Raw genomic sequence first — 26,537 nt, 5'->3', positions numbered from 1 at the left:
ATAAATTGCCATCCAATACAATGCCCACACCCAGGCCCTAGAGACCAACTGGCCTTCTCTTACCTGGTAGTTCATGATGGCACGCAGGCACATTATACAGACATGGACATCATCCTTCTGGCTCACAATCCGTGAGTTCCGCAATGCTTTTCTACTGTGCCTGAGACAGACGCAGTGAGCAGAGGTTACAATCAATGTGTTACAGCAAACTGGACACATGTCAGCAAACGCTTTTAATGGATGATTGGTAACAGCAAGAAATAAATCGGGATATCTGCATCAGACTGATGGCTAGACTCTCAGTAAACAACCAAACCATGGGATATGGTATTCCAGCACAGACCTAATAGAGATTTTTAAAATTATGATGTGGTTTGAAACGGTAGACATGGAGAAGAGAGTTCCATTTGTGGGGGTAGGGAAGAAAGAGTCCAAAAAAGAGGGATGGATTTTGATATCAAACCAATGTCGAATCTGTATGCATCCTTGAGAGTGAATTTAGGCCAGAATTCTCTTAGTGGAGCAGACCCCTTTGCATTCCAATTGATACCACTCACTTGTAACCAGAAGCTCAACAAAATAAAAAGTTAAAAGGTATATAATAGCATTGGGGCAATCTGTATGACCTCTGCACCATGGCAATAGATAAAATGGTCCCCATGATGTAGCATATCTAACCTTTTGGCCAATAATGATAAGGTGAGCAGCAGCAGTTTCTCCTGATGCTTTCAATGATAAATTCATTACTCACCCACGCTGGAGAACTTTATATATCTTTGATGAATTCCTAAGGGCGAGTGACAAGGACAGATAAAGAATTAAAAAGCATCACAGAGCTACGAAGCAGCACTGTTCATAACTGGGCTCTCACCATCCTGGGTGTGTGGTGCACATGGACCATCTGTGAATCAGGTGATTGACCAGTGGCCAACAAGGGGTTGGCCCGTTTAAATCATGCCTAAAGGAATTTGAGGGCGGAGGCAGTTACCTGATAGTGAGGTTCTTGGGATGTTCTTGCCATGGAGGGAGTGCAAAGAAGATTTACTAGGCTGATTCCTGGGATGGCAGGATTGATGTATGAGGAGAGATTGGGTCGACTAGGCCTATATTCACTAGAGTTCAGAAAAATGAGAGGGGATCTCATAGAAATCTAAAATTCTAACAGGACTAGACAGACTAGATGCAGGGAGGATGTTCCCGATGGCTGGGGAGTCCAGAACCAGGGGTCACAGTCTCAGGATACAGGGTATGCCATTTAGAACCAAGATGAGGAGAAGTTTCTTCACTTAGAGGGTGGTGAACCTATGGAATTCTCTACTGCAGAAGGCAGTGGAGGCCGTCATTAAATATATTCAAGAAGGCAATAGATACATTTCTTAATGCCAAAGGGATCAAGGGATATGGGGAGAAAGCGGGAACAGGGTACTGAATTAGACAATCAGCCATGATCTCTTCTGAATGGTGGAACAGGCCCGAAGGGCCAAATGGCCTACTCCTGCTCCTATTTTCTATGTATTCATTTCCAAGACAAAAGGCAAATTATGACATTTGTGGCCCCGAGGATCCATTACTCCACTGTGGAGTAAGGATACACAGACACATATATATTGACTCATACTTCCACATTTACCATTTCTATCCATGTACCCAGGGAGGTTTGTAAAACAGTACAATAAGCATTACACAGGGGAGGTCAATGGACTGAACAGTACATCATGCAGCAGATCTGTGTGGACTGAACAATGTATTACACATGGACTGAACAGGAGAGCTCGATGGGTGAGCAGTGCATCACACAGGGAACCTCTTAGGGTAATTCAATCACTCAGAGGGAACCTACATGGGTTTAAGAATTAAAAGCCACGCTGCTCTCTGGTAAGCTTTTGATTTTGTCTCCATGTACCCACCGAGAGAAGACACATCCCCAAGAAGCATGAAAACAACAAAGAAAGAGGTTACACTTCGCATATCAGTTATACAGATGCTACCGCTTAACTGTACAACCACTTTCACTGAATAAGACTAATACATTGATTTGCCCCCCATAAACCCACTTAATGGAGCAACTTTGTTTTGGAATAAAATATATCCCAAGATTAATTTTCACCCCAGTTATTTTGAATGTTTCCTTTGGGTCTCCAGTCAAGTATTTATCCGGGCTGCAGTGGGACCCATTTTTTTATTCTTTCATGGGATGTGGGCGTCGCTGGCAAAGCCAACATTCGTTGCCCATCCCTAATTGACCTTGACAACTGAGTAGCTTGCTAGGCCATTTCAAAGGGCATTTAAGAGTTAACCACATTGCTGTGGGTCTGGAGTCACATGTAGGCCAGACCAGGTAAGAACAGCAGATTTTGTTCCCTGAAGGACATTAGTGAACCAGATGTTCTTTTTAACAACAATCGACGATAGTTTCATGGCTGAGACTAGTTTACAATTCCACATTTCTTTTACAATTTACTAATTGAATTTAAATTCCACCAACTGCCATGGTGGGATTTGAACCCGTATCTCCAGGGCATTAGCCTGGGCCTTTGGATTAGTAGCTCAGTGACATTGCCACTGCACGACTGCCTCCCTCTGCTGGACATTATATTGCTGGTAATAAGAACCCTCCGACACTGGGTGGCTCAGGCATGTTACAGCCCTCAAGTCTCTGCACCCAACAATATGCAGAGTGGACAGGAGTACTTCTTCACATTCCGGTGTCTGTCATACTAGAAGCCCTAATATCCAAATAACTCAAAGCTCAAAAAAATCTAAAGATGAAAAAATGCATTCTATAAATCATTCATTTGATTGTGTCATTTATTTTCATTGACAATTTCAGCACAAGCATTTTTAGAGAGGAGGAGCCTGTTCATTTTAAATGGACATTTTTAAATCACAGAATGGACTTATCTGCATCCTGACTGTTGGACCTCTCATTGTGCAGTCAAGCAGAGGGTTTTGTACTGTCACTGCATCAAATAGATAATGATTGAAGTGACAATGAGGTGCACAGTGAAAAATTAACTACTGAAAAGTGCTAAAGGCAGGACAAGGCAAAACAATATGTCTGGAATACTGCATTTGCAGTATTTTGCTTTTACAATATATCTGGACCTGTGATTGAAGAGGATTCAGTCGCCCTTTCAGCAATGGTTATGCCAATTGCAGCCATGTACTCTTTGGAGGAAGGCTGCCCAACCTCCACATTGCATCTCTTTGTATCAGCGGGTATAATCTGTTAATTTACAGCACAATGAAAGCACCAATCCCATCACTGTGATTTCCTTTTTCTTACAAAACCAAAGCACTCAAAAGTGATTATGGCCTTGAATTTCTCTGGGAATTGTCCCTATCTCCTGCCATTGCATTAGCGGAACTCCTGGAAAAACAGCATAAACGGTTGAAGTTACGACAGAGCATCAAGACATTTCTTTCAAAACTCAGTACCATGGTGGCCAGAGCCAAAGCTCTTTGAATACATAAACACAGTGGGAAATTGTGACTTTGTGTGCATGTAAAATGGGCAGTAGCGCATCAGCAGCCCCATTTTTACATCACTCTGGGTGCTTTGATCTTTTGAAGTCAATGAAAATAAAAATCAGCAGAGGCATAAAATGGGCTTCCAATTCACTATTGCCCAATTTACACTTTTGTACAAAGTCAAAATGACCCTTTCAAAGAGGAAATGGTCTCCTCTTTATTCTGCCTGTGCTTCCCTCAAACAGCCCTGATCTTCAGTCCTTGACACCAATAGGTTTAGGACAAGAATATCCATTGAGGGGAAAATGGATCAGGCGGGTGCCTATGTTTTGTAGGCATGTCTTGAAAGGAACCAGTCTCTCTGTAGCAGTCTCTGGTGATATCTGACACATTAGATTTAGAGTTTTGGGGGACTGGTTAGTGCAGTAAGTCACCACACTGTCCTGTCACTTTCCGTACCCAAGTTCAATCCAATCCAGATTAATAGGATGAAGATCTCTCTTTCCTCCTTTCTCTTCTCTCTGTAAAAGTCCTATTTGGAATGAGTTTGGCCAGACTCAACCAAGTTTCTGTGTGCCCATCTGTCAAAACTGTCCTAATTCTGGCAGTCTTAAATGGCAGTCTCAATCACAGGCCACAAAGAAAGCTGTACACTGTTGACCCACGTGGAAAAATGTCACATCGGTCCAATATGGGATGCTCCTCAGAAAGTGGGTTGACTTTAAATCATCATTATTGGGCCAGAGCGGAAGGAGCTTTAACCCTGCAGATACCAGAGTGCTCGATGTCAGCACTAGAGTGCTAATTTTACACATTTGTTCTATGATTGGTGTATGAGTCAATCCACCAGTTTACTACCCGAGAGGTAAAAGTGAAAATTACACTCTCCCCTGCCCAGAATTCAGGCCACGATCTCACATCCAAACCCTCATCCCCACTGTCCCAATTCGACTGCAAAGTTTTGAAATTGGCACAAGACGACAGATCGTACTTTTACGTGCTACAAATTAGGAGCATCAAGAGGTCCAATTTGTAAAACTGGCCCCAAGGTACCAACCTAGCTTTCAGGATAAATAACACAGAATAAATTTGCCTAATGCAGTGTTCTTGATAACAAAGGAGCTCCATTAGTCTGCAATTGAGTTCCTTGGTTTTAAACTGTCCTAACGTGCTACCAGATGGCATTAAGTATTTCTAATAGAACAAGAAAACCCATGGTATAACACTGACCACTTATCGCCATCAATCTGAAACCCCCTTGTCCCCTTCTCACCTGACAGTGAGATGACGGCTACTGGTTCTGGAAGATCCATGGGTGGGGGAAGAGTTGCCTCTAGTGAGGTCTTCCACGGATCTGTCCAAGGGCTTGCTCTTCTCAGAAGCAATTCCTCCATTATCTGTGCTCTCCATGTCATGCCTGAGATACATGAAGAAGAAAAACAAACAAAAAAAAGAGGACAACCCTTTGATTAGCTCATGAAACAGTGGTTCCTTCGCCATAGTCCTCAGTCCAGCACTCCAGTTCTTCTGGACCAAGTGCCCAAGGCTGCTACAAATAATCTGGACAAATAGTAACTCAGCACAAATAACTCAAGTCAGGGTATACGTGACACCCATTACAAAGGCGTGCAAAAAAGTGCAAATAACATTCCCTTACTTCAGATACACACCGACATTTTTGCTCACAATAGTAACTAGGTAAAAATACATCGAATATTCTCTATCTCAAGGAAACTAAACCATGAATTTTATTTCATTTTGCAAATCTGGTAAGTTAGAAATGGTTACAAATGGTTCTCATTTTTCAACTGTTTTTAAAAGCACAATTTAATTTTTAGCAAGCATTGTTAGTATAGAAGTCTTCCACAGAGAACTGAATAGTGAGTTAGTATTTTGAGAGCCCGCACCTGGGCCAAACACTACTGCTGGTTTAATGAGCGTTAGACAATAGTACCTTTCAACATAACTCAAACTCCTCACAAAATTCCATGCAGTTTCTTTAAAAGATCTGAAAAACAAGACGGGAGTCGATTGTTGAAATGTCAGTACATGTTTCGCCAAGCTAAGCTTTGTAGATAGACTGGCCTAGGCCAAAGAAATGCTTTTATTATGGACGGCAGGCAATACATAAATACTGCAGGCCACTATCGGCTCAAGCTCACACTTTCTCGCATTTGCCTTCCCGTCCTCCATGTACTCACCTGTGAGCCAGCTCAGTGTCTACTATTTATGTGCCAGTGTTGGCTGGATTGTTTACTGAGGTGGGAGAATGGGTGGGGGAGTTAGACCGTAGATTAGTGCCCAATCCTATTTTCATTCATATATGTACACTTACATCAAGTGGGGGCAAAGAACAGGAACACTGGCTGACTTCTAGTCCAGGGGACTGAGGCCAACTGAGTGCAAAACCAACCAATCTGAGCTAATTTACTACAGACCATGCTGTCTTTACCAACTGAACCATTGATGAAGCTTAAGTAATGCATATATATTTTTTCATTTAATAATAGTCAGTTATTATAGAATAGAGAGGGTATCTATCTCAATCATACGCTATCCTACACAAATAGCGTGATACTATAAATCATTGTTCTACATTAATAAATGAGACTCTCTCCACAGTGCATGTCTACAAATACAGGAGACCCTCTCTCTCTCTTATACATTGTCCTCTTTATATGTCACAACGCAATCTTTTGCCAGAATTTTTTTAATGCAAAATATGACCCGAAACATATTGGGCTGAATTTTACCAGCCCCCGACATTGGGGTTCGTGCTGGGGAAGCCCGGAAAATGCCACCGGGAGAGGCCCACCACGGACCTTGGCGCCAGGAAGGCCCTGCCCCTATTACCGGCAGCGGCGAGGCCTCGTGGTGGCCCCACCTGCCGCTCGGCGACAGGGGCAGGATTTAAATATGTTAATTAATGACCTACCTGCTCCCATCGGCCGTCCCGCTGCCATATTCCGGCCAGTTGCCAGAACTCCCACACCTTCGGATCTCTGACTGGAGATCCGATGCGGGATACCGGTGGGGAGGGGGGAGGAGGTAAGTTTTCAGGGTGGGTGGAGGGGAGCGGGGTGAAATTTCTTTGTTCAGTCTAGAGGGTGGTGGGAGGGATAAGGTTCAAAGTTGATAAACTTTGCGGGGTGGAAGGTCGGGACTGCAAGGTAAGTTTTTTGGGGGGCAGGGGGAGGGCAAGTACTAATTTGTTTTGTTATTGGGGGGTGGGAGAGGGTATTGAAACTTTTATTAAGATTTTCATTTTTAATTTACACTTCCTATAACTTTAAAAATTTAAATAAATTGACAGGACTTGAAGCCCTGTAAAAATGATGCTGGCGCCTGCGTAGTGGCACTGGACACCGTTGCCGGAGACAGGCGCACCCGCCCCCTCCACATCATCTGGGGGGGCGTGGTCCAACATGGCCATGTAAATGAGCCTCTGCGCTAAATATCACGGCGGCATCGTGGAGTAAATCTCACGCGCACGCCCTGCCATTTTTGATGCTCGCCGCTGGTAAAATGAAGCCCATTGAGTCTGGACCTGAATGCAGCAATGTTGTTACAGACTAATCACACAGAGATAGCAGAGTTACAGTGTACCATAAACCACTGCTACTCATAATAAGGCCCATAAAAAAGCCAAGAACCAGAAGAGTGATGTCCAAATGGTTTATAAATGCCAGCATAACTGAGATATTGAATCAGTGCCTTCAACTCACTGCCAGTTTGTGTCATTATGCACAATATTCACTAACACTATTTTTAATTTGTTTTCTTACAACTATCTGGTGGGGGTGTCGTGCTGGCTTGTTTAAGTGTCAATGTAGTTGACGGGTGTTAGAAGTACAGGCTTTGTGCAGCATTATGATATTCTGGTTATTTAGTAGCTCATTTTTTTGCAAATAGATAAAATATTCAGCATATAATCTTAATGCTTGCTCAATGTTTGTGAGGTGCTCAGCTGCAGTGAAAATAACAATGTTTAATAACTAACGATCACTGAGCACTTGGCAAGCTTTGCATGTTCCAGGGCACTTTCTGAATCTCTAAAATAAATAGACAAGGCTCTCTGATATTAATGGTATATTACAATAATTCTTGCACTTGTGTTGCAGACTACTAGCTGTCACTCACAAATGCAAGGGTAGCAATTATTGTCAACAACGTTATCCTTTTAACACTTAACGGACCTCAGCCCAAATTTCTCTCCCCGCTAATTCATTTACAAGTACAAGTTAACTCAGTTTTAAACATGTTAATGATTCATACAGTATCACCAACAGTAATTCCTATCCAATTAGATTTTTTCTACTTATGAGTAAGTAAATAACCTAATGTTGTTCATGCTGTTTTTAAAAGAAATATTAGGAGTTTATGAGGTACTTAGATAATGCAGCACATTCTTACGACCTCATCTGAACAAGATACCTTGGAGAGCACTCCAATGGTTTGTTTTTTTAATGTGCCATGCACAGTGTACAACTAAACAAAACTGGCAAGGGTGACTCCAATTTGGTTCTTCTTCTGTGCTGAGTTAGTTGACCTCAGGTGCACTCATCATGGGGATGCTCCAAGTGGCCTCACAAGCCTTTGCTAACAGCAAGTTTTTATTAAGCACCTTTAAAGTAACAAAGTGACCAGGGCACTTCATAGCGGCACTATGAGCCACATAAGGAGATATTAGGTCAGATGACCAGAGATTTGATCAAAGGGGTAGGTTTTAAAGAGTGTCCTAAAGGAGGAACAGAGGTCAAGAGGAAGAGAGGTGTAGGGAGGGAATTGCAGTGCTTAGGGCCCATGCAACTCTGAAGGTGTGGCCACCAATGGTAGAGTGATTAAAATCGGGGATGTTCAAGAGGACACAATTAGATGAGCGCAGATATCTTGTGGGGCTGGAGGTGATTACAGCGATAGAGATTTGAAAACAAGGATGCAAATTTTAAAATCAAGATGTTGCTTGACTGGGAGCCAATGTAGGTCAGCAAGCACAGGGGTGATAGGTGAACGGAACTTGTGCAAGTTAAGACACAGGCAGTAGAGTTTTTGATGACCTCAAATTTACAAAGGATAGAATGTGGGAGTGCATTGGAATAGTCAAGTCTAGAGGTAACAAAGGCATGAAATGAGGGTTGCAGCAGCAGATGAGCTAAGACCGGGGGGTAGGGGGGTGGATGGGTGAAGTTTGGGCAATAGGTGGTCTTTGTGATGGCGTGAATATGAGGTCTGAAGCTCATCTCGGGGTCAAATATGGCACCAAGGTTGCAAACAGACTGGTTTAGTCTCAGACTGTTGTCAGGGAGAGGGATAGAGTTGGTAGCTAGGGAACGGTAGCTATGAAATGTAGTTTGGCATGGGGACCGAGAACTATGGCTTCAGTCTTCCCAATATTTAATTGGAGGAAATTTCTGCTTATCCAGAAGTGAATGTCGGATAAGCAATCTGATAATTTAGTAACAGTGGAATAGTCAAGAGAGGTGTTAGTGAGGTGGAGCTGGGTGTCATCAACGTACTAATGCTAATAGGAGGAGGCCAAGGATAGATCTTTGGGAGACAACAAAGTTAACGGTGCAGGAGAGGAAGAGAAGCTTTTGCAAGTGATACTTTAGCCAAGTAAACAGATAACAATGGAACCAGGTGAGAGCAGTCCCACCCAGCTGGACAACAGTGGAGAAACATTGGAGGAGGATGGTGTGGCCAAAGGCTGCAAACAGGTTGAGAAGGACGAGGAGGGACAGAGGATTCATCTAAATTTCCGCTCGTTATGCAGGAAGGTGCATGGCATGTGTGTAGTGATTGGGCAAGGACCAAATCAGGCTGACATCTCCTCAACACTCAGTTAACCTTAAGCATGAAGAACAGAATGAGATACTAGTGGAGCTGTATCCCAGCATGAGCCAGCAGCTTTCAGAGTAGAAGGCGAGTAAGTTAAAGGGGGAAGAAAGTGTCTCTGAAATTTACAAAATGGTGTGCCTCATACGCACTGTAGTGTGTTGACATAACACCTAGTCTCAGTACTTGAATGTTCCACCTACTGTTATCCTGGGTAATACAGATCAATTCAAGTCTGTGCTGAGTTACTGATTTCAGCTGGGTGGTCAGGGCCGTACTGTTATAGCCTGAGTGTCACTAGGTAGGAGAGTGATGCAGAGGAAAATTTAGCATTGTTACTGCTCCCAATGACTGTCAATGCTCACTGCCTAGCCTCACAAACAAATTTTGTATCAATATGGGAAGATACGATATACAGAGAACAGAACAGAGAACATAAAAATAACTTAGCCAATAACATTCTCAGTGGAGTCGAGGAGCAGAGAGGTGTAGGGATACAAATACAGGCAGGACTGCAAATGATAGTGTCACAAAAATGGCAAATGAGATTCTGGCTATTTATATATCATGAATAAAACACAAAAATCTGCATGAACACTGGAATACTGAGTGCAGTTTTATGCACCTCATTATAGAGAGAATATTAAAGTTATGAAAAAGTTGCAATGTAGATTCCCTAGGGTGAAACAGGGAGGAGAATATATAGATAACATGGACAACTTACTCAGATTGTTTTCACCACAGCAGAGATGAGGCTAAGGGGGCAACTTAATAGTTTTTCTGTGCTGAAGTTTCGACTAAAGCATGTAATTCAATTAAATTAACAACAAGTTTCAGAGAAATCAATTTTTAAAAAGTGCATTTCAAATGAAAAGTGACCAGTTCTGCTGGGTTCATTCGTTCGTTGGTTCCCAGAAGGTTGACTGTCGTGGATCTCCACCTCTATCTGTCCTGTGCTGTGCTGTCCTTACACATTCTGCAAAGGTCAACTGCATCCAATCCATGATACCTGTCATCCATTCACTTCTCTGCTTCCCTCTCCTATGTTTTCCATTGATCTTCCTTTCCAATAATCCTCTCTGTCTACCTTCTGCTCTAATGACGTGACCGAAGTATTGTATCTTTCTCTCTTTGATGTTATGCACTAATTTCCTCTTATCCCCAGCTATTTCCAGCACTTCCTCATTAGTCTTGCTGTCCATGTAAGATATGGAGAACATCCTCCGATATGTCTGCATTTCGAATGCATTCAGCTTATCAATAGTCTCTTTATTTGTTGTCCATGTCTCTGAGGCATGGTGGGTTCAGCTCTCCCTAATTCCCTGTCAAAGAGAGATCCTGATACAAGCATAATCACATGAACAATTGATGACTGTGACAATCTCCTTTGGGCATACAGTTCACTGCTCCTGGAAGGATCTTTTTATATTTAGTTCTTACTAATGGGCTTGCCTCTATCATTGAGCTGACAACATTCAGTTCTACTTGATCACTACCTTTCTCGACCTTTCTGCTGCCTTAATGTTGTCAGCCTGTTTATCCAACATCCAGCATTGGACGAGCAGAAATTTTCTCCAAATAAACATTGGGAAGAGCAAAGTCTGTCTTCAGCCGTTGTCACAAACTCCATCCCCTCACCAACCATTCCAGCCTCCTTCCCAACCATTGTTTCAGGCTAAATCAGACTGTTTGCAACCTCAGTGTTATATATGACCCCAAGCTGAGTTTCCAGCTCCATATCCTCTCCATAAAAACTGCTTACATCCACCTCTGTAAAATCGCCCATCTCTTCCCCTTGCCTCAGCCCACCAGCTGCTGAAACTTTCATCCAACATTTGTTACCTCCAGACTCAATCACTCCAATACTGTCCTGTTCTGGCTTCCATTATCCATCCTCCATAAATCTGAGCTCATTTGGAAATCTGCTGTGCATAGTACCAAGCTGATCGGCAGGCAATTTGTACCACAGGGACAGCTCTTCACACAGACTTGAAGGTCACCAATGTACCAGTGGGTGTACTGCTATCCTTGGAAATGCCAAAACAGTGGAACCCTCACTCATTTCTGTCTGGTAAGGCTGACAAATATTTCACATCCATTTTGAAAATTATAATGGCCGAAATAATATTTCTCCCCATATGCATCCGTTTACCTTTAAGTGTACCTATCCCTTTAAGCATACCTATCTAAGATTCAGCCGCTTACTGCATTTTCTAATGGGCACCATGTGGCTAACTGCCAGCAGAAGGTCAAAGCTGTGCTGCAAGTGGACGTTAATTATTCAAATAACCTGATCCTGCAGAATTGTGAACAACAGCTCAAGGTACTGTCAGCTGGCTTTGCCTTGGCAGTCAGCCATTCCCAAGCAGAGTCCGCTAGAAGTGCAAAATTGGGGCTCTGATACAAATCTTGTGCAACTCTCTGCATAATATATACAAACAGTTTCGCACCACTGTGACGTACCATGAATCAAACCTATCAGTGCAATTCAATTCACACATCAGTGCTTCTGTTCAAATCATGTGGTTTGACCATGACAGCGCGGTGTCTGTAACTGTTCACCAGGGATTCTGCTCCTAGCAAAAACAGAACTTGCCTTCATGAATACCTCTGTATGTCGCACAGAATAATCTAGTTTGGAGCGTGTGTAGTACATGGGTGTATTCCATTTGGGGATAGTGACGATGATCTGGTTTACGAACTCATCTCAGCCTTCATTTTTCCTCAATTTGTTACTGCTTTGTTATGCATTACAGCCTGTGTGTTATTGTTTATATAATACACAGAGCCTATGCAAATATACATGTGTATAAATTTGTCTGGGCCCGTTCTGGGCCTAGAACCATGCAGGCAGCACGTCCCCTAATGGAATGGCATGAGGCTGGCCTAAAATTGGGCTTTGGGCCACATTAAATTAATTTGGAAGAGCTGCTGGCGCCTGTTGCTCGCCCGTCAGGGAGAAAGAAATTCAGGCCACTTTCCTCACCAACAGTGGCCCTCAAATAAATACCAATTGGGCATCAGGAGGAAAGTGGGAGGGCGGCCGATCACGACCAGTAGCACTGGAGCCTGGAGAAGCACTCCTTCTCCACCTGCTTCCACATGAATTCAGAAAAATAATAATTTTACTTACCTAATTGGTGACGGCCACTGACTAGGCCTCAACCACGTCCAGGAAAACTGAGAGAAGCAGGCCCAACACCTGTTCCCGCCAGGGCTGCCTGATTTTCCTGACTGGCCTTAAAACAGGTGTTAGGCCCCTCATTTGCATATGCAAGGAACTAATGCCCGTTGTCGGCAGCTGTCCCACATGTAATTTCAGTTCAAATATTTTTCAAGGATGCAGAACATTGGTCCCAAAAAACTGGGCCTTGCTACAACCATTTTAAAACAGGCACAATGAGGTCCAATTTTTACCCCACAGAGTAATAAACAGAACCTGTGTCACCTGCTGTGTAAACATACAAGGCTGAATTTTACAGAGGACAGTGAAGTCCTTCTGCAGGGGCCAAAAGTGGGAAGCGACCCCGATCCGGTAGGTGGCGGGACCCTGGAGTGCAATTTTGTTGGCAGCAGCCAATTAACAGGCCACCGTCCTCCACTGGATGGCAGCTGGCCCCAAGAGCTGCCGCCCCAATCAGAGGGTGAGGCGCCCTTGAAGAGGGGGTGAGTTTTTTGGGGGAAGTCGTGCCCAGGCGGGCAGGCCCCAGTGATCAGCGTGGGGGTGGTCTCGGTGCGGGGGGGTGGTCTCAGTGCAGTGGTGGCACCATTGCCGCTGGGGGCCCCTTCATGGCAGCCTGATAAAGGAGGGCCCCCTGGGGACCCACATGGCAGCCTCCCCACACATCAGTGAGCCCTCCTAACATGGGCAAAATGTCCTCAGGGCAGGAGGTGTCCATGAATTGGCCACTTAAGTGGTTCATTTGGCCACCTGGTGGGCGCCAAGATCCCGCCACCATCAATATGCCATGGTGGGGGGAAGTCATTGGGCTCCCCTCCGGATACCTTCCCCCACCATATTGCCAGTCCTCCCACATCCCAGGCCAACAGCAATGGGCTGGAAAAATTAAGCCCACAGTGTTTGTGTAGTATACAGAACCTGCATTATTTTTGAATGGGAAAGGGCACTAAAGTTACTCTGAATGCTGAAGTGAATCTGCTGTTTACGTCAGCAAAATATGAAAACTCAGAACCCAGGCTCTGTCAGTAAGATTATATTGTTGTCTAAGCTAATACTGAGCAGCATGCCCTAAACCTGAGAGATGGCCTTCACCTTAAATGAAGATACTCCGATGGGCCTCTGGAATAACTGGTTATCACGTTGCTGTAAACCATTGAATTTAAATTGCACTAACTTTCCACCTCCACAGTCCATGCACCACGCTGGAACATCAGAACTGAATTCTAAACAAGCAATGGAATTGCACAGCAGGTCACCTGGCAACTGAAAGAGAAAATGGGTTAACATTTCAGCTCGGACCTCTCCTGAGAACTGCCTCACACGTGAGCACATAGTTTCAGGGATATCACTTTTAAATGCAAGGTCAAGAAAACCAGCAAGAACTTGAATGTTCAGATCACAAGACAGGTTCAAATGGAAGCTCGTTGATCTCATCCTTGCAGAGTGCAACCCCTAACCATCTTCCCATCACAGCTTTTACTGTCCGCCTGAGCAGGCAGATGCGAGCTCAGTCTAACATCGCTTCTGAAAGACAGCAGCTCACAAGTGTCAGCCTTAATTTCATATGTAGGGTTTACACCTACAACCTTCTAACCCAGAGGTGAGAGTGTTACTAACTGAGCCAAATTGAGCATTCAACTCAAATGGACCTTCAGATCATTGAACTCCAACTCAATAGAAACATTCATTGGCATGAAGGTCTTCATCCCATGGATTGAGATTACAGATGTATCGCGCACTTCCACTAGGCAGTGAGATATGTGTTCAAGTCCACGACTCCCTACACAGAGAGTTCTCAATCTCACCCTGTTCATTGAGATCGTGACTTGAAGGTTAAAACCAGAGGGGACATCTTCACATACCTGTTAGTGACACTGCACTAGAGGGGCTGAAAGAGGAGTGATACAGTCATGATCATAAAGACACAGAATGAAAATGATTTTAAATAAGTACTTTTTATAACAGAAAAGCATTTTCTGGAACAAGAGGAGATGTTGCGGCCCAACACGCCCAATGCTACCCTTCTCCTTTCAGAGATCAACTCCAACCAACTGCCTTCTCCAGTTATTCCTTATTTACTCCTCTATTCAAAAACTCTTCTAATTGTCTCTTCAACTCATTTTGACCGCACACTTCAGTGGCCTTCCCTAGCTGTAAAACTCTGCCACACTTGAAATCAAAAATATTATCCAAAATTCCCCTCTTATTCCCGACTTCCTGCATTTTGATTTAGATCTCATGCTGAAACCCATCATCACGATAACAGTGTAAGTGATCCAGTCTTGCGTTCATTCCAAGGTGACAGACTAGGGATAATTTTACACCACAGAATAAATAAGTTCCAAAATCAACATGAATGAGCTGACAGAGAGCGAAGGCAGTAAGTAAGATAGAGCCCTTAGTAAAGATCCCAGTGTACTTACGTGACAGCGCACTGTGCAAAGGACAAGTACTCCACCAACACGTCCAGTCCTTTGTTCTCCTCATTCAAAAACTCCTGCACCCAACTATGAGAAAGGAAAAAGCAGCAGTTAATCAGATTCAAGTACGTTGGGATTGTGGCTCAACAGAAGTTATCCAAAATGACATTGGGATCAGGCAGATGGATCTCAGGGGTCTTTTCAGGCCTTGTACATTCCCAGGTTCTGAACCCCTAAAAGTTCAGCAATAAGGATCTATGCTCTTGCAGTTCAAATATTACAGTGTCACACTCAACCCACTCTCAGAAAATAGTTGTGATTACACTTCACAAACTTAATGCCACTGACACACAGCAACAACAACTCACTAAGTTTAACATAGCAACATGAGGGTATAGTTACTGAACAAGTCATAAGAGGAGCAGGGAGGCGGGCTAGGTTAGGGGACTAAAGGCACAATTGTAGAAAGTGGATTTGGAGGAGGCTTTTGAAGCTTGAGACCCACATCCAATGCATTCACATTTCTCCTGGTTCATAAACCATTTAGCTCTTTTAGGAATCCATCCATCAACTTAACTTTCACTGGACTGGGCAAATACAGTGTAGAATATCAGTACCTCAGGGCATCACAAAGCACTTCAGCAATCAATCAGTCGCCATTAGTATTTAGGCAAACACAGAAGCATATTTACACACAAATATCCCACAAACAGCAAATGAGATCAATAGCCCGTTTCTGTTAGTGTTGGTTGACGGAAGGCTTAACCAGCACACTGGGAAAAATACCTGCTAATCTTCAAATGGTGTCTTGAGACCTTTTAAACCTTTGGAAGGAATAGTTTTTTTCTCAATTTTCATTCTGTCACTATATTCCTCATTTTCAAACTCGCAGTTGTACTTTTTGTCTATTAACAGCATTAAAGCTGTAGTCAGCTATAGCTCAGGTAGTAACATTTTTGCCTCTAAGTCACAAGGTTCTGAGTTCAAGTCTCACTCCAGGGCTTGAGCATGAAAATCAATGCTGAACTGAGGGAGTGCTACACTGTTGGAAGTGCCATAATTTGGACAGGATGCTAAACTGAGGATCCATCCGCCTACTTGGGTAGCTATAAAAGATTGCTTGGCACTATTTCGCAGGGCAGTGATCCCTGGTGTCCTGGCCAATATTTATCCCTCAAGTAACATCACAAAAACATCTGGTCATTATCACATTGCTGTTTGTGGGAGTTTGCTGTGTGCAAATTGGCTGCTGCATTTCCTAGATTGTAACAGTGAAAGCACTTCATTGGCAGAAAAGCACTTTGAGACATCTGTTGGTTGTGAAAAGCACTATATAAATGCAAGTTTTTTTTTCTTGTTTCTTCTATCTACAGCCCCTTCCATAATTTGCCTTTATCTTTTGCTTTGAGGTTTTTTCCCTTCCCTCCTGACAGCACTGAGGCATCTGCACAGGTGCCGACACTGCCAGTACCTCACCGAGACAGCCATTCTTAATGTGTGAGTCCAGTGATGCCAGCAGACTATTGGATGGTGGAAGCTCAGTTATATCTTGCCCTCACCCAGTGTCCACACATATATCAACCATAGCAAGAATTTGGGGTAGACTTGTAGCATGGGCCCATCCACTCCAGCGACTGAATTGACACTACTTAGTTCAGGGTCTGCCCGCTACCTCAGCCACAGTGGGTGATTTGCCGTCAGGTCTAGGGAAACAATTAGCAAAAAAGGTAAAGGGAAATGATCTTCCAACTACAATGAATGACGGTTGGAATCTTGCTCTCAGGGGTTGACAGCAAGATTCCGAACGCTGATCATTGTATTTCAATCCAAAACCATGTGCGTGCACACTGACTACCAGATGCTTGATGAACCTGACACTGAAAGATAACATAACATTTCATGTTAAATGACTTTCCTGGGCAAAAGGTCAAAGGTTATAATCACTGGTATCGTAAAACCTGAAACTCCAGGTCTGAGAGCACAAAGGTACTCAACGGCTTTCACTTCGATCTAATGGTGGCGATATCATAATTCGGGAATTAGGTTTTGAAAAACAAAGGCTTGGCCAATATTGATTTTTTTCACCTTTTCATCTTGCAATAAAATATATCATACAGATTTTTTAAATGCCAGTGAGTGTAACTCACCCAATGTGATTGGTCCGCAATGAAATTTCAAGCTCTCGCAGGACCTGGGTCGACTCCTGGACTCGCCTCTTGAACTGCAACAGTTGACATGAAAAAAAAATGAGAAGCTTCTTTAGTGTTTGTTTCTGGAACAGAAAGTTATTCCTCTGTCACTCTGGAATGACATCCCATCTTATATTAGCATAACACTTTAGGATTAATGTTGTTGTCATGTACTGAAGCTTGGAGTGGTGTGAAAGACGCCTCATTTCCATTGCAAAGCAGATTCTATAATAAGGGCAGCAACTGAGATAAACAACTGACCATGTTCAGGATTGTGTAGGAAAGTTGCTTTAAAGTTTCACATCACTTGTTGGGGGGCATGGTGAACTCTCATCCTGAGTGGGGGGGGGGGGGGGCGGTGGGGGCAGGGTAAAACCACAGCCTGAGGGGGGTGGGTGCCAGGGTGAACCTTCAGCCTGTGGGAGTGGGGTGTGCCAGGGTGAACTCTCGGCCTATGAGGAGGCAGGGTAAAGCCTCAACCTGTGGGGTGTGCCAGGGTGAACCCTCTGCCTGTGGGAGTGGGGGGGTGGAGGAGGGCATGATGAACCCTTGGACTGTGGCGGGGTAGGGTAAAACCTAGGCATGTGGGGCTGCCAGGGTGAACCCTCGGCCTGTGGGGAGGGGGGTTGCAGAGCGAGCCTGCAGCCAGTATGTCTGGGGGGGGGGGGGGGGGTGCAAGGAAAACAGAGTAAGCCCTCAGCCTATCGTGAGCAGAGCAAACTCTCAGCCTGTAGGTTAGGGGGAGAGGGTACAGAGTGAGCCCTCGGCCTATAACAGGCAGGGTGAACTGTCGGCCTGTGGGGGGGCAGGGTGAAACCTCGAAGTTGGGGGCGGGGGGGTTGCAGAGCGAATCCTCGGCCTATAGATTTGGGTTAAGTGCAGTGGGGGGGGGGGGGGGCGGTGGCGGGAGGAAAACAGAGTGAGCCCTCAGCTTCTAGGCTGGGGGGGGGGGGGGCGGTAGAGGTGGTGGAGGGAACAGAGTAAGCCCTTGGCCTATAGCGGGCAGGATGAAACCTCGGCCTGTGGGGGAGTGCTAAATTTTTTCTGCAGGCTTCGTCCCGGATTCCAGCTGCCAGGTCCCATTCATTTATTAACAGTACAAGTGGGCGTATACCCATTTAGGGAGGCTTTGTCTCCCCAGCTTTGTACATAAAGGGTGGGAGCCTTCCTTCAGGGTCTCCACCTCACTTTCAGTCAACATCTCCACAGTCATCAGATTGAGAGTACACATTCAGAACAGGGACGACTTGGGGAAGAGGAAAGAAAAAAAATTCAACAGTCACAAACAGTGCATGTTTGCTTTTTGTATGACTTTTGAACGTGGTTCTTGTCTGTTTGGGGAAATATGACATACTCACCACTGCAAACAGCAAAGCTAAGGTACTTCCCAATTGTTTCTGTCATTACATCATCCACAGCTCCATTTACCCATTCTGAAATCTGACTAAATTTAAATGCACAAGACAAGATGGTGCTCTATACCGAACTACTGTCTGAAGAACATTACTTTGAGACTTGCAAGCCAGAATTCAAGAAGTACATTCACTTTCAGAGTAGCCATTTTTGCAGTTGAAATTTGTGCCAATTATCAACGTGCCAGGCATCATTTTACAGTTCAGGCAGTAGCTGTTGCTTGAATTACTTCAACTGTTTTTTGGCATCTTACCTTCCTGACCCCACCCAGGTCCAGGAATCCCCTCAGTTTCTGGATGTAAGCAAATGGAGGACTCTTCACTTGAAATCGCTCCTACAAAGAATGAAACAATAGTCAGCAAAATGCTCAGCACAGGTGACAACTGCAGTAACGTTACTGTCCTGTACAATAACAGTGCACACCAGCTGCTCGGTATGGGTTTCAATTGAAACATTATTTGAAATAGAGTCACCTTTAATAAAGTCAACCTGCAATAGGTTAACGATCTTACATTTCTGGACACTTCCTGTTTACAGAACCTTACTTCTTGGTGTCACATCGTCATGTTTCTGTGTCAGCCTTTTTCCCCCTATTATAACTCTGGGAGGTAACTTTCAATGTCACTGCCTGGTTAGTAACCTGTCGTAGCGGACTATTCATCCATTTTAGAGCCTGCCCAATATTCAGTTCCATCGATTTCAACTAGGTGAAAATTGGGCAAGTTCTACAACAGGTGGATGATTCACACTGTTCTTGTGGCAAAGCTGAACATCCTCCCCATCTCATATTAACATCGACAATGAAACTGCCTTGTCACCTTGTAATTACAGTCTCCAAAGAGCAGTGATGTTGCAAATCCTCACCCTCTACTGCAGAGAAGTTCCTCGGATCCAACCAGCTACTTCTCAACTTCTCAAATTAACTGCATGTGTTGTTATCTAAAATCAGATTATTATATCATAATGTAAGAAGAGAATTTATGACTTTCAGATGGGGAAAGAATGAGGTGCACGTCCCTGGTCCAAATACTGCCCAAACCTTCTAAGCTGCTCCATCTGAAGACTACACATGATCCGGACTCCCTGTGTGCAACATCTAACCGGTTGGTTAGCGACCTTCATCTTATTTCTCCCTCACCCTTTTTCTTAAAAACGATAGATCTTTTCTCATTGTGGGTGACATGATTAGGACAGGATTCAAATGATTATTAAGCACAATGGAAGGAAGATTTTAAAAAACTGCTTGAAAACCCACTCTAGATCAGTGCAAGTGGAAGCAACTTGCTCAAGATAGGGAAGCCTGGTGAGAAACCATCCAGGAGGGCCTCTCCTATTACGAGGCCCATCGCATTGCTGATGCTGGAGGTCAACATAGATGAGGAAATCTCACCTGAAGAATCAAGATCCCCAAGCTGGCGGATCCAGGATCCACTGCTCAGTCTGTGAATGCTCATTCCCAGCATTAAATTGGTCCTATCAGTCATCAAAGAACTTACTGCAGAAAATGAGCTGAGATTCTGGCTGTCTTCTTAGATATCGAAGCTAGAAAGACTGGCATTTATATAGCACTTTTCACAACCACCAGACCTCGCAAAGTGCTTTATAGCCAATGAACAACTTTTGAAGTGTAGTCTCTGTTGTAAACATGGAAATGTGGCAGCTGGTTTGTGCACAGCAAGCTCCCACAAACAACAATATAATGACCAGATAATTTGTTTTTGTGATGTTGATTAATGGATAAATATTGGCCAGGACACCGGGGATAACTCCCATGCTCTTCTTCAGAGTAGTGTCATGGGATGTTTTACATCCACCCGAGCAGATGGAGTCTCAGTTTAACGTCTTATCCTGAAGACGACACCGCCGACAGGGCAGCCACCGCTCAGTACTTGATTTTTGCGCTCAAAGCCTTGAGTAGAACTTGAACCTGCAACCTTGTGACTCAGAGGCAAGAGTGCTACCCACCGAGGCTGACTCATACAATGTCAGTTTGCAGTATGAATAAATAATAAACCCAACCAAAGGAGGAAGCTGATTAACAGACATAGTCAAGGTTGAAGTGCACGTCCTCAGGAACCGGCCTTATTTGAGTTCAGTCAAATTTCAAGTGAGCTGTTGGTACCAACCTGGTGTTCTGCTAGAGCTCGCCAGATGTGGGATGGCCGTATATCAGACAGTTCCTTTGCTAAGCTGACTGGTTAGGCAGGCTTCGGGTGGGGGAGGTGCCCATCCCACAAAGGAGGCAAGCATGAGCTGGCAGTGGGTCACAGTATTGTTGTGGAGTTAGGAGGAGCACTCCTGCTTCTCCTGGCCCCACAGGAACAAAGGAGTTTAGGGCCCTTTGGTAGATTCGCCAACAATGATCCCTTTAAGGATTGCTGGTTTACCCGCTCGCTGCCTGGTATTAGTGGGCGGAATGTTTGCGATGCACACTCTACCCATCCGTACTCCTACAATGGTGCAGTTCTCCTTGCACCTTCAAACGGCCTTCCTCCCAAAACAGGTAACCATGTTTTGTGCTCAATTACAGGCCTGCCTGAAAATTACATTGGGTGGACTGTGGACATTAATGACTCTCCTACCACCCTGGTCACCCTCTACCTGTTGCCCTTTTATCACAGCAAAAACAATGGGCTCTGGAATTTCAGGATACATTGCAGGACATCTCATCCTGCTGGAGCTTGAATAAAACACAAGGGTTATTTGAACTACTGTATCAGAGTAAACCAGGTGTTATTACACCACTATCAGGGATGGGTTTGTACTTGTAGAGAATCTAAAGGAACTTAATTGGGACTGTCCTTTGTCCTATACTTGAATTAAACTATTGGTGCAAGTTTGCATCAAATTAAGTGTAAAAGAAACACTAATGATGCATAAGGGAGACTTCCTCCATGTGCTGTCAGCATCAAAATCATAACATGTTCCCGATCAATTGCTTTGCATAACAGGGCAAACCTGCCGCTTTTCCACAGTGTGTCAATTATGCCAACCCACTCTTTTATGCCCTCCATTACTAAATGTACAAAACTAACAGAGTTCTGCAGCCAGTACAGATGTCAAAAGTAAAAATCTCTTTGCAATTACCAGCTTTGTTCCTTAAGAGTTTTAAGAGCCTAAACAGCAGTTCTAACATCAGTAGCTGTTTACCCCTAAACTGCACCCAATGCTATCGAGGAAGCGAGAGCAGATTTCTCTGGCGTCACTTGTATTTAATTTTCATTGCGCCTCAAACTCCGTAACAGCGAGACACCAGAAAAGTCATAAATAAAAACAAGAAATGCTAGAAATACTCAGCAGGTCTGGCAGTATCTATGGAGAGAGAAGCAGAGTTAACGTTTCAGGTCAGTGATCCTTCTTCAGAACCAGTTCTGCTTTTCTCTCCGCAGATGCTGCCAGGCCTGCTGAATATTTCCAGCACTTTTTGTTTTTATTCCAGATTTCCAGCATCTGCAGTATTTTGCTATTATATTAGAAAAGTCATAGCAGAAAGGTCATCGACCTGAAACAATCGATCTGTTTCTCTCTCCGCAGATGCTGTCTGACCTGCTAAGTGTTTCCAGCATTTAAAAAACAAAATTATTGACAAAATGCAGATGCAGTGTTGTACAGGAGGAAATAGTGGGCAAAGAATTAGCACCCATTTTTCCTCTGCGTTGCACCCATTTTGTCAGCACGAGTCGGGAGCAGGGCAGAGGAACTTCAGCCCTAACAGTATTTGTAATAAAAAGAATTGATACTATGGACTAATGTCAGAACTACAGTCTTCTGGTTAATTGCATCAATGAGACTTTGAACCATTTAACCACTCAGTGACATTTTATTTAATATATTGGTAATGTAGCTTACAGTAGTACAAGATGTCATAAACTCTCCAGAATATATTGACATATATATTGAATATATTGAATATATCATGCTACAAACCAAGCTTATAAAATTCTCATCCTTGTTTTCAAATCCCTGCATATCCTCGTCCTTCCCTATATCAGTTTAGCCTCAGTGGTGGGAAAGCTTTTAGAAACAATAATCTGACTCCTTGTGCGTTCCTGATTTTAATCGCTCTGCCTTTGGCCACCATGTCTTCAACTGCCTAGGCCCTAAGCTCTGAAATTCTCTCCCTAAACCTCTCCAATTCTCTAGGTCTCTCTCCTTCTTTAAGAAGCTCCTTAAAACTTTACTCTTTAACCAAGTTTTTGGTTACCCGTCATAATATCTCCTTACGTAGCTCAGCGTTTGATAACACTCCTGTGAAGCGCCTTCGGATGATTTACAACATTAAAGGTGCTATATAAATGCAAGTTGTCATTGGGAGTAACATTATATGAAGGATGAGCAAACACTCCTTTACAGTAGAGAACATGGACTCCTCACCACTGCTCAATAATAGCCGTCTCAAAATGTTGATCATTTTCATAATTTGGAAAAACCTGTATGTGAACTCAGACAATGATAGCGTTTGCACTAAAGTCAGCTTATTAACTCTGGTGAAACAGAAATTCACTCAAATGATAGATAAGGAGCAACAGTTACATCACTTCCCTGTCTCGAACTCTGAATAGGGACAAAGAAATATTGTAACCAAATATAGCTGTTAATCAAAGTAGGGGTCAAAGGCACATATATTGTCTGACAACTGTCCATGATGTGATACAAAAACAGAAAATGCTGAAAATACTCAGCAGGTCAGGCAACATTTGTGGAGAGAAAAACACAGTTAGAGTGTCAGGTCTGTTGGTCACACAGATAGAGAGAAATATAAACAGAAAGTAGTTGGAAAGTGCTCATCAGGTCTGGCAGCATCTTTGAAGAGAGGAACAACGTTAGTGTAAGAGGTCGATGACTGTCTGCCAGAGTTAACTCTGTTTCTCTGTGGGGCTGAATCGTTAACTCTGTTTCTCTCTCCACAGATACTGACAGACCTGCTGAGTCTTTCCAGCATTCTCTGTATTTATTTCAGATTTCCGGCATCCACAGTGTTTCGCTCCTGAAGAACAAGATGTGTGTTTATACAGTGACTTTCCATGTCTTCAGGATGCTTCACAATCAGTTAATTTTGAGACGTGGTCACTGTTATGTAATCAAATGTAGCAGGCAATTAGTACACAAGATCCCACAAGCAAATGAGATCAATTCTGCTTCTGGTGGTTTTGGGTAGAGAGATGAACTTTGGCCAGGACAACCGGAAAATTTTTGGCTCTTCTATAACTTGTCCAAATTTCAACCTCTCATCCAAAATAAAGCACTTTTGTAAAGCAATGCTCCTTCAGAACTCAAGTCCTGGAGTTTGAGCTGAAAACCTTCTGATCCAGAGGCAAATGGGCTATCAACTGAGAGAAGCTGCCACTTCTCGAAGCCCAGTTGACTTTTACAACTCTAACTTTGCTGTTATGGTAGAGAACTTACAACTCATGCATCTGTCTTCTAAAATTCCCAGATTCTGGAAAGGTGCCAGTGGATTGGAAAACCGCAAATGTAATGCCTCGATTCAAGAAAGGAGGGAGACAGAAAGCAAGAAACTACAGGCCAGTTAACCTAACAGCTGTCATTGGGAAAATGGTAGAATCCATTATGAATGAACTGGTAGCAGGATATTTAGAAAATCATAATACAATCAAACAGAGTTTGATGAAGGAGAAATCAGGTTTGACAAATTTATTAGGGTTCTTTGAGGATATAACAAGCAGGGTGGATAAGGGGAACCAGCTGATGTAGTGTCATTGCATTTCCTAAAAGCATTCGATAAGGTGCCACATATAAGGTTACTACACGAGATAAGAGCTCATGGTGTTGGGGTAATATATTAGTATGGACAGAGTATTAGCTAAATAACAGGAAACAGAGTAGAAATAAATAGGTCATTTTCAGGTTGGCAAACTGTAACGAGTGGAGTGCCACAGGGATCAGTGCTGGGGCCTCAACTATGTACAATCTATATTGATGACTTGGATGAGTGTACTGTAGCCAGATTTGCTGACGATGCAAAGGTAGGTGGGAAAGCAAGTTGTGAGGAGGACACAAAGGGCAGGATTTGCCTTCCGGGGGTAGGAAACAGACACCGGGACCGTTTCTGGGTACTGAACTCGCCCCAGGAGGGACACAGTTAGTGATCCTGATTTTCATGGGGGCACCCCCTTAATTGGCTTGGAGAAGGGTTTGCCAACCAAAAGCAGGCGTGGGGGGTGGGAATGGACACAGGACTGTGCAAGTGCAGGCTTGATTTAAACAGACCTCAGCATTAGTGTGGCTGCCAATTCATTGTATTATGAAGCGGCGGTGGCGAGAGTGGGAACAGGCGAGAGGAGCCGTGATATAAAAGAGCCCGAGACCCGAGGCCCGAGACCAGAAGCGGCAGCGGTGGGAGTGCTCTGGTCATTGGACCTGCTTGACCAACAATATCGAAGTGTGACGTCACAGGAGAGCTGGTAAGTGACTGGTGGGTATTTCTTCCGTGTGCTTTTTTTGTTTTGGCCAAGTGATTTAAATCAGGCGACGCCATTACAGGTTATGACTACACTTAAATAATTCATTTTTTAAATACTGAGATCCAAATTAATTAATTAAATAGAATAGAGATGGCTGGGCAGGCGATGTGTTGTAGCTATAGTATGTGGGAGCTGGTGGACACCGGTGCGATCCACGGTGACCACGTCTGCAGCAAGTGTTGGCTGCTCGAGGAACTTCGTCTCAGAGTTGATGAGCTGGAGTCCAAGCTGCGAATACTGCGACACATCAGGGAGGGGGAGAGTTACTTGGACACTGTGTTTCAGGAGACAGTCACACCCCTTAGATTAATTACATCAAATTTGGACCATGGTCAGGGACAGGAGCGTGTGAGTAAGGCAGGTATGGGGATCCACAATTTAGCTTTGCAGGAGCCTCAGTCAGTGCCCTTATTTAATAGGTATGAGGTTCTTGCTCCCAGTGTGGACGAAGGCACAGACTGCAGGGAGGATGAGCGATCTGACCACAGCAACGTGGTTCAGAGCACCATTCAAGTGGGGGGAGAAAAGAGAAATGTAGTTGAAATAGGAGATAGCAAATTTAGGGGAATAGTTACTGTTCACTGCAGCAAAGATAGAGAGTCCCGATGGCTGTGTTACCTACTTGGTGCCAAGGTTAAGGACATCACTTCTGGGCTGGAGAGGAACTTGGAGTAGGAAGGGAAGGAATCCAGTTGTCGTGGTCCACGTAGGTACCAATGACATAGGTAGGACTAGGAAAGAGGTTCTGCTGAGGGACTATGAGCAGCTCGGGGCCAAATTAAAAAGCAGAACCACAAAGGCAATAATCTCCGGATTACTACCTGAGCCACGTGAAAATTGGCATCGGGTAAATAATATTAGAGAGGTAATATTAGAGAGGCTCAAAGATTGGTGTGGGAGAAATGGGTTCCAATTCATGGGACAACGGCACCAGTGCTGGGGAAAGAGAGAGCTGTTCCATTGGGATGGGCTTCACTTGAACCATGGTGGGACCAATGTCCCGGCGAATCGTAGAACTAGGGTAGTAGATAAGGCTTTAAACTAAATAGTCGGGGGGGGAGGGTTCAATTGAACGTAAGTTTAAAATGTTAAAAAGTAAGGAGAGAGCAGAGGTGCAGGATAGTGAAGGAGCATACATTATTCAGAGTGTGACAGGAAGAGACAGAGAATACAAGCATAACAGTACGGCAGAAATTAGAACCAGAGTCGGTAAAAATGACAAAAGGTCAAAGCTTACGGCTCTTTATCTGAATGCATGTAGCATTTGTAACAAGATAGATGAGCTGACAGCACAAATAGAAATAAATGAATATGATTTGATAGCTATCACAGAGGCGTGGTTGCAGGATGACCAGGACAGGAAACTCAATGTTCAAGGATATTTGACGTTCCGGAAGAATAGGCAGAAAGGAAAAGGAGGTGGAGTAGATTTGTTAATAAAGGAAGGGATCAGTGCAGTTGTGAGTAATGATATAGGTGTAATAGATCGTGATGTAGAATCAGTTTGGGTGGAAATAAGGAATAGCAAGAGAAAGAAATTACG

The 26,537-nt window shown here is 43.9% G+C and overlaps 1 protein-coding gene across 2 annotated transcripts in view; it reads right to left on the bottom strand.

The window, feature by feature from the left end:
- The window catches only part of LOC137348062 (formin-like protein 1), a 249,717-nt gene that overhangs the window by 83,935 nt on the left and 139,245 nt on the right, over positions 1 to 26,537 (bottom strand). For both annotated transcript variants that reach the window (XM_068013188.1, XM_068013187.1), the window contains 6 exons: positions 18,763 to 18,843; positions 17,055 to 17,128; positions 14,911 to 14,994; positions 5,426 to 5,479; positions 4,745 to 4,888; positions 64 to 160 (listed from right to left, as the gene is read on the bottom strand). In XM_068013188.1, coding sequence (XP_067869289.1) covers positions 64 to 160; positions 4,745 to 4,888; positions 5,426 to 5,479; positions 14,911 to 14,994; positions 17,055 to 17,128; positions 18,763 to 18,843 — 534 coding nt within the window. The remainder of the gene's footprint in view (positions 1 to 63; positions 161 to 4,744; positions 4,889 to 5,425; positions 5,480 to 14,910; positions 14,995 to 17,054; positions 17,129 to 18,762; positions 18,844 to 26,537) is intronic.

The sequence above is a fragment of the Heterodontus francisci genome, chromosome 33 (genome assembly GCF_036365525.1).
Source record: "Heterodontus francisci isolate sHetFra1 chromosome 33, sHetFra1.hap1, whole genome shotgun sequence".
NCBI classification, from domain to species: domain Eukaryota; kingdom Metazoa; phylum Chordata; class Chondrichthyes; order Heterodontiformes; family Heterodontidae; genus Heterodontus; species Heterodontus francisci.
The sequence above is the reverse complement of the archived record's forward strand: the minus strand, read 5'-3'. Positions and strand labels throughout refer to the sequence as shown.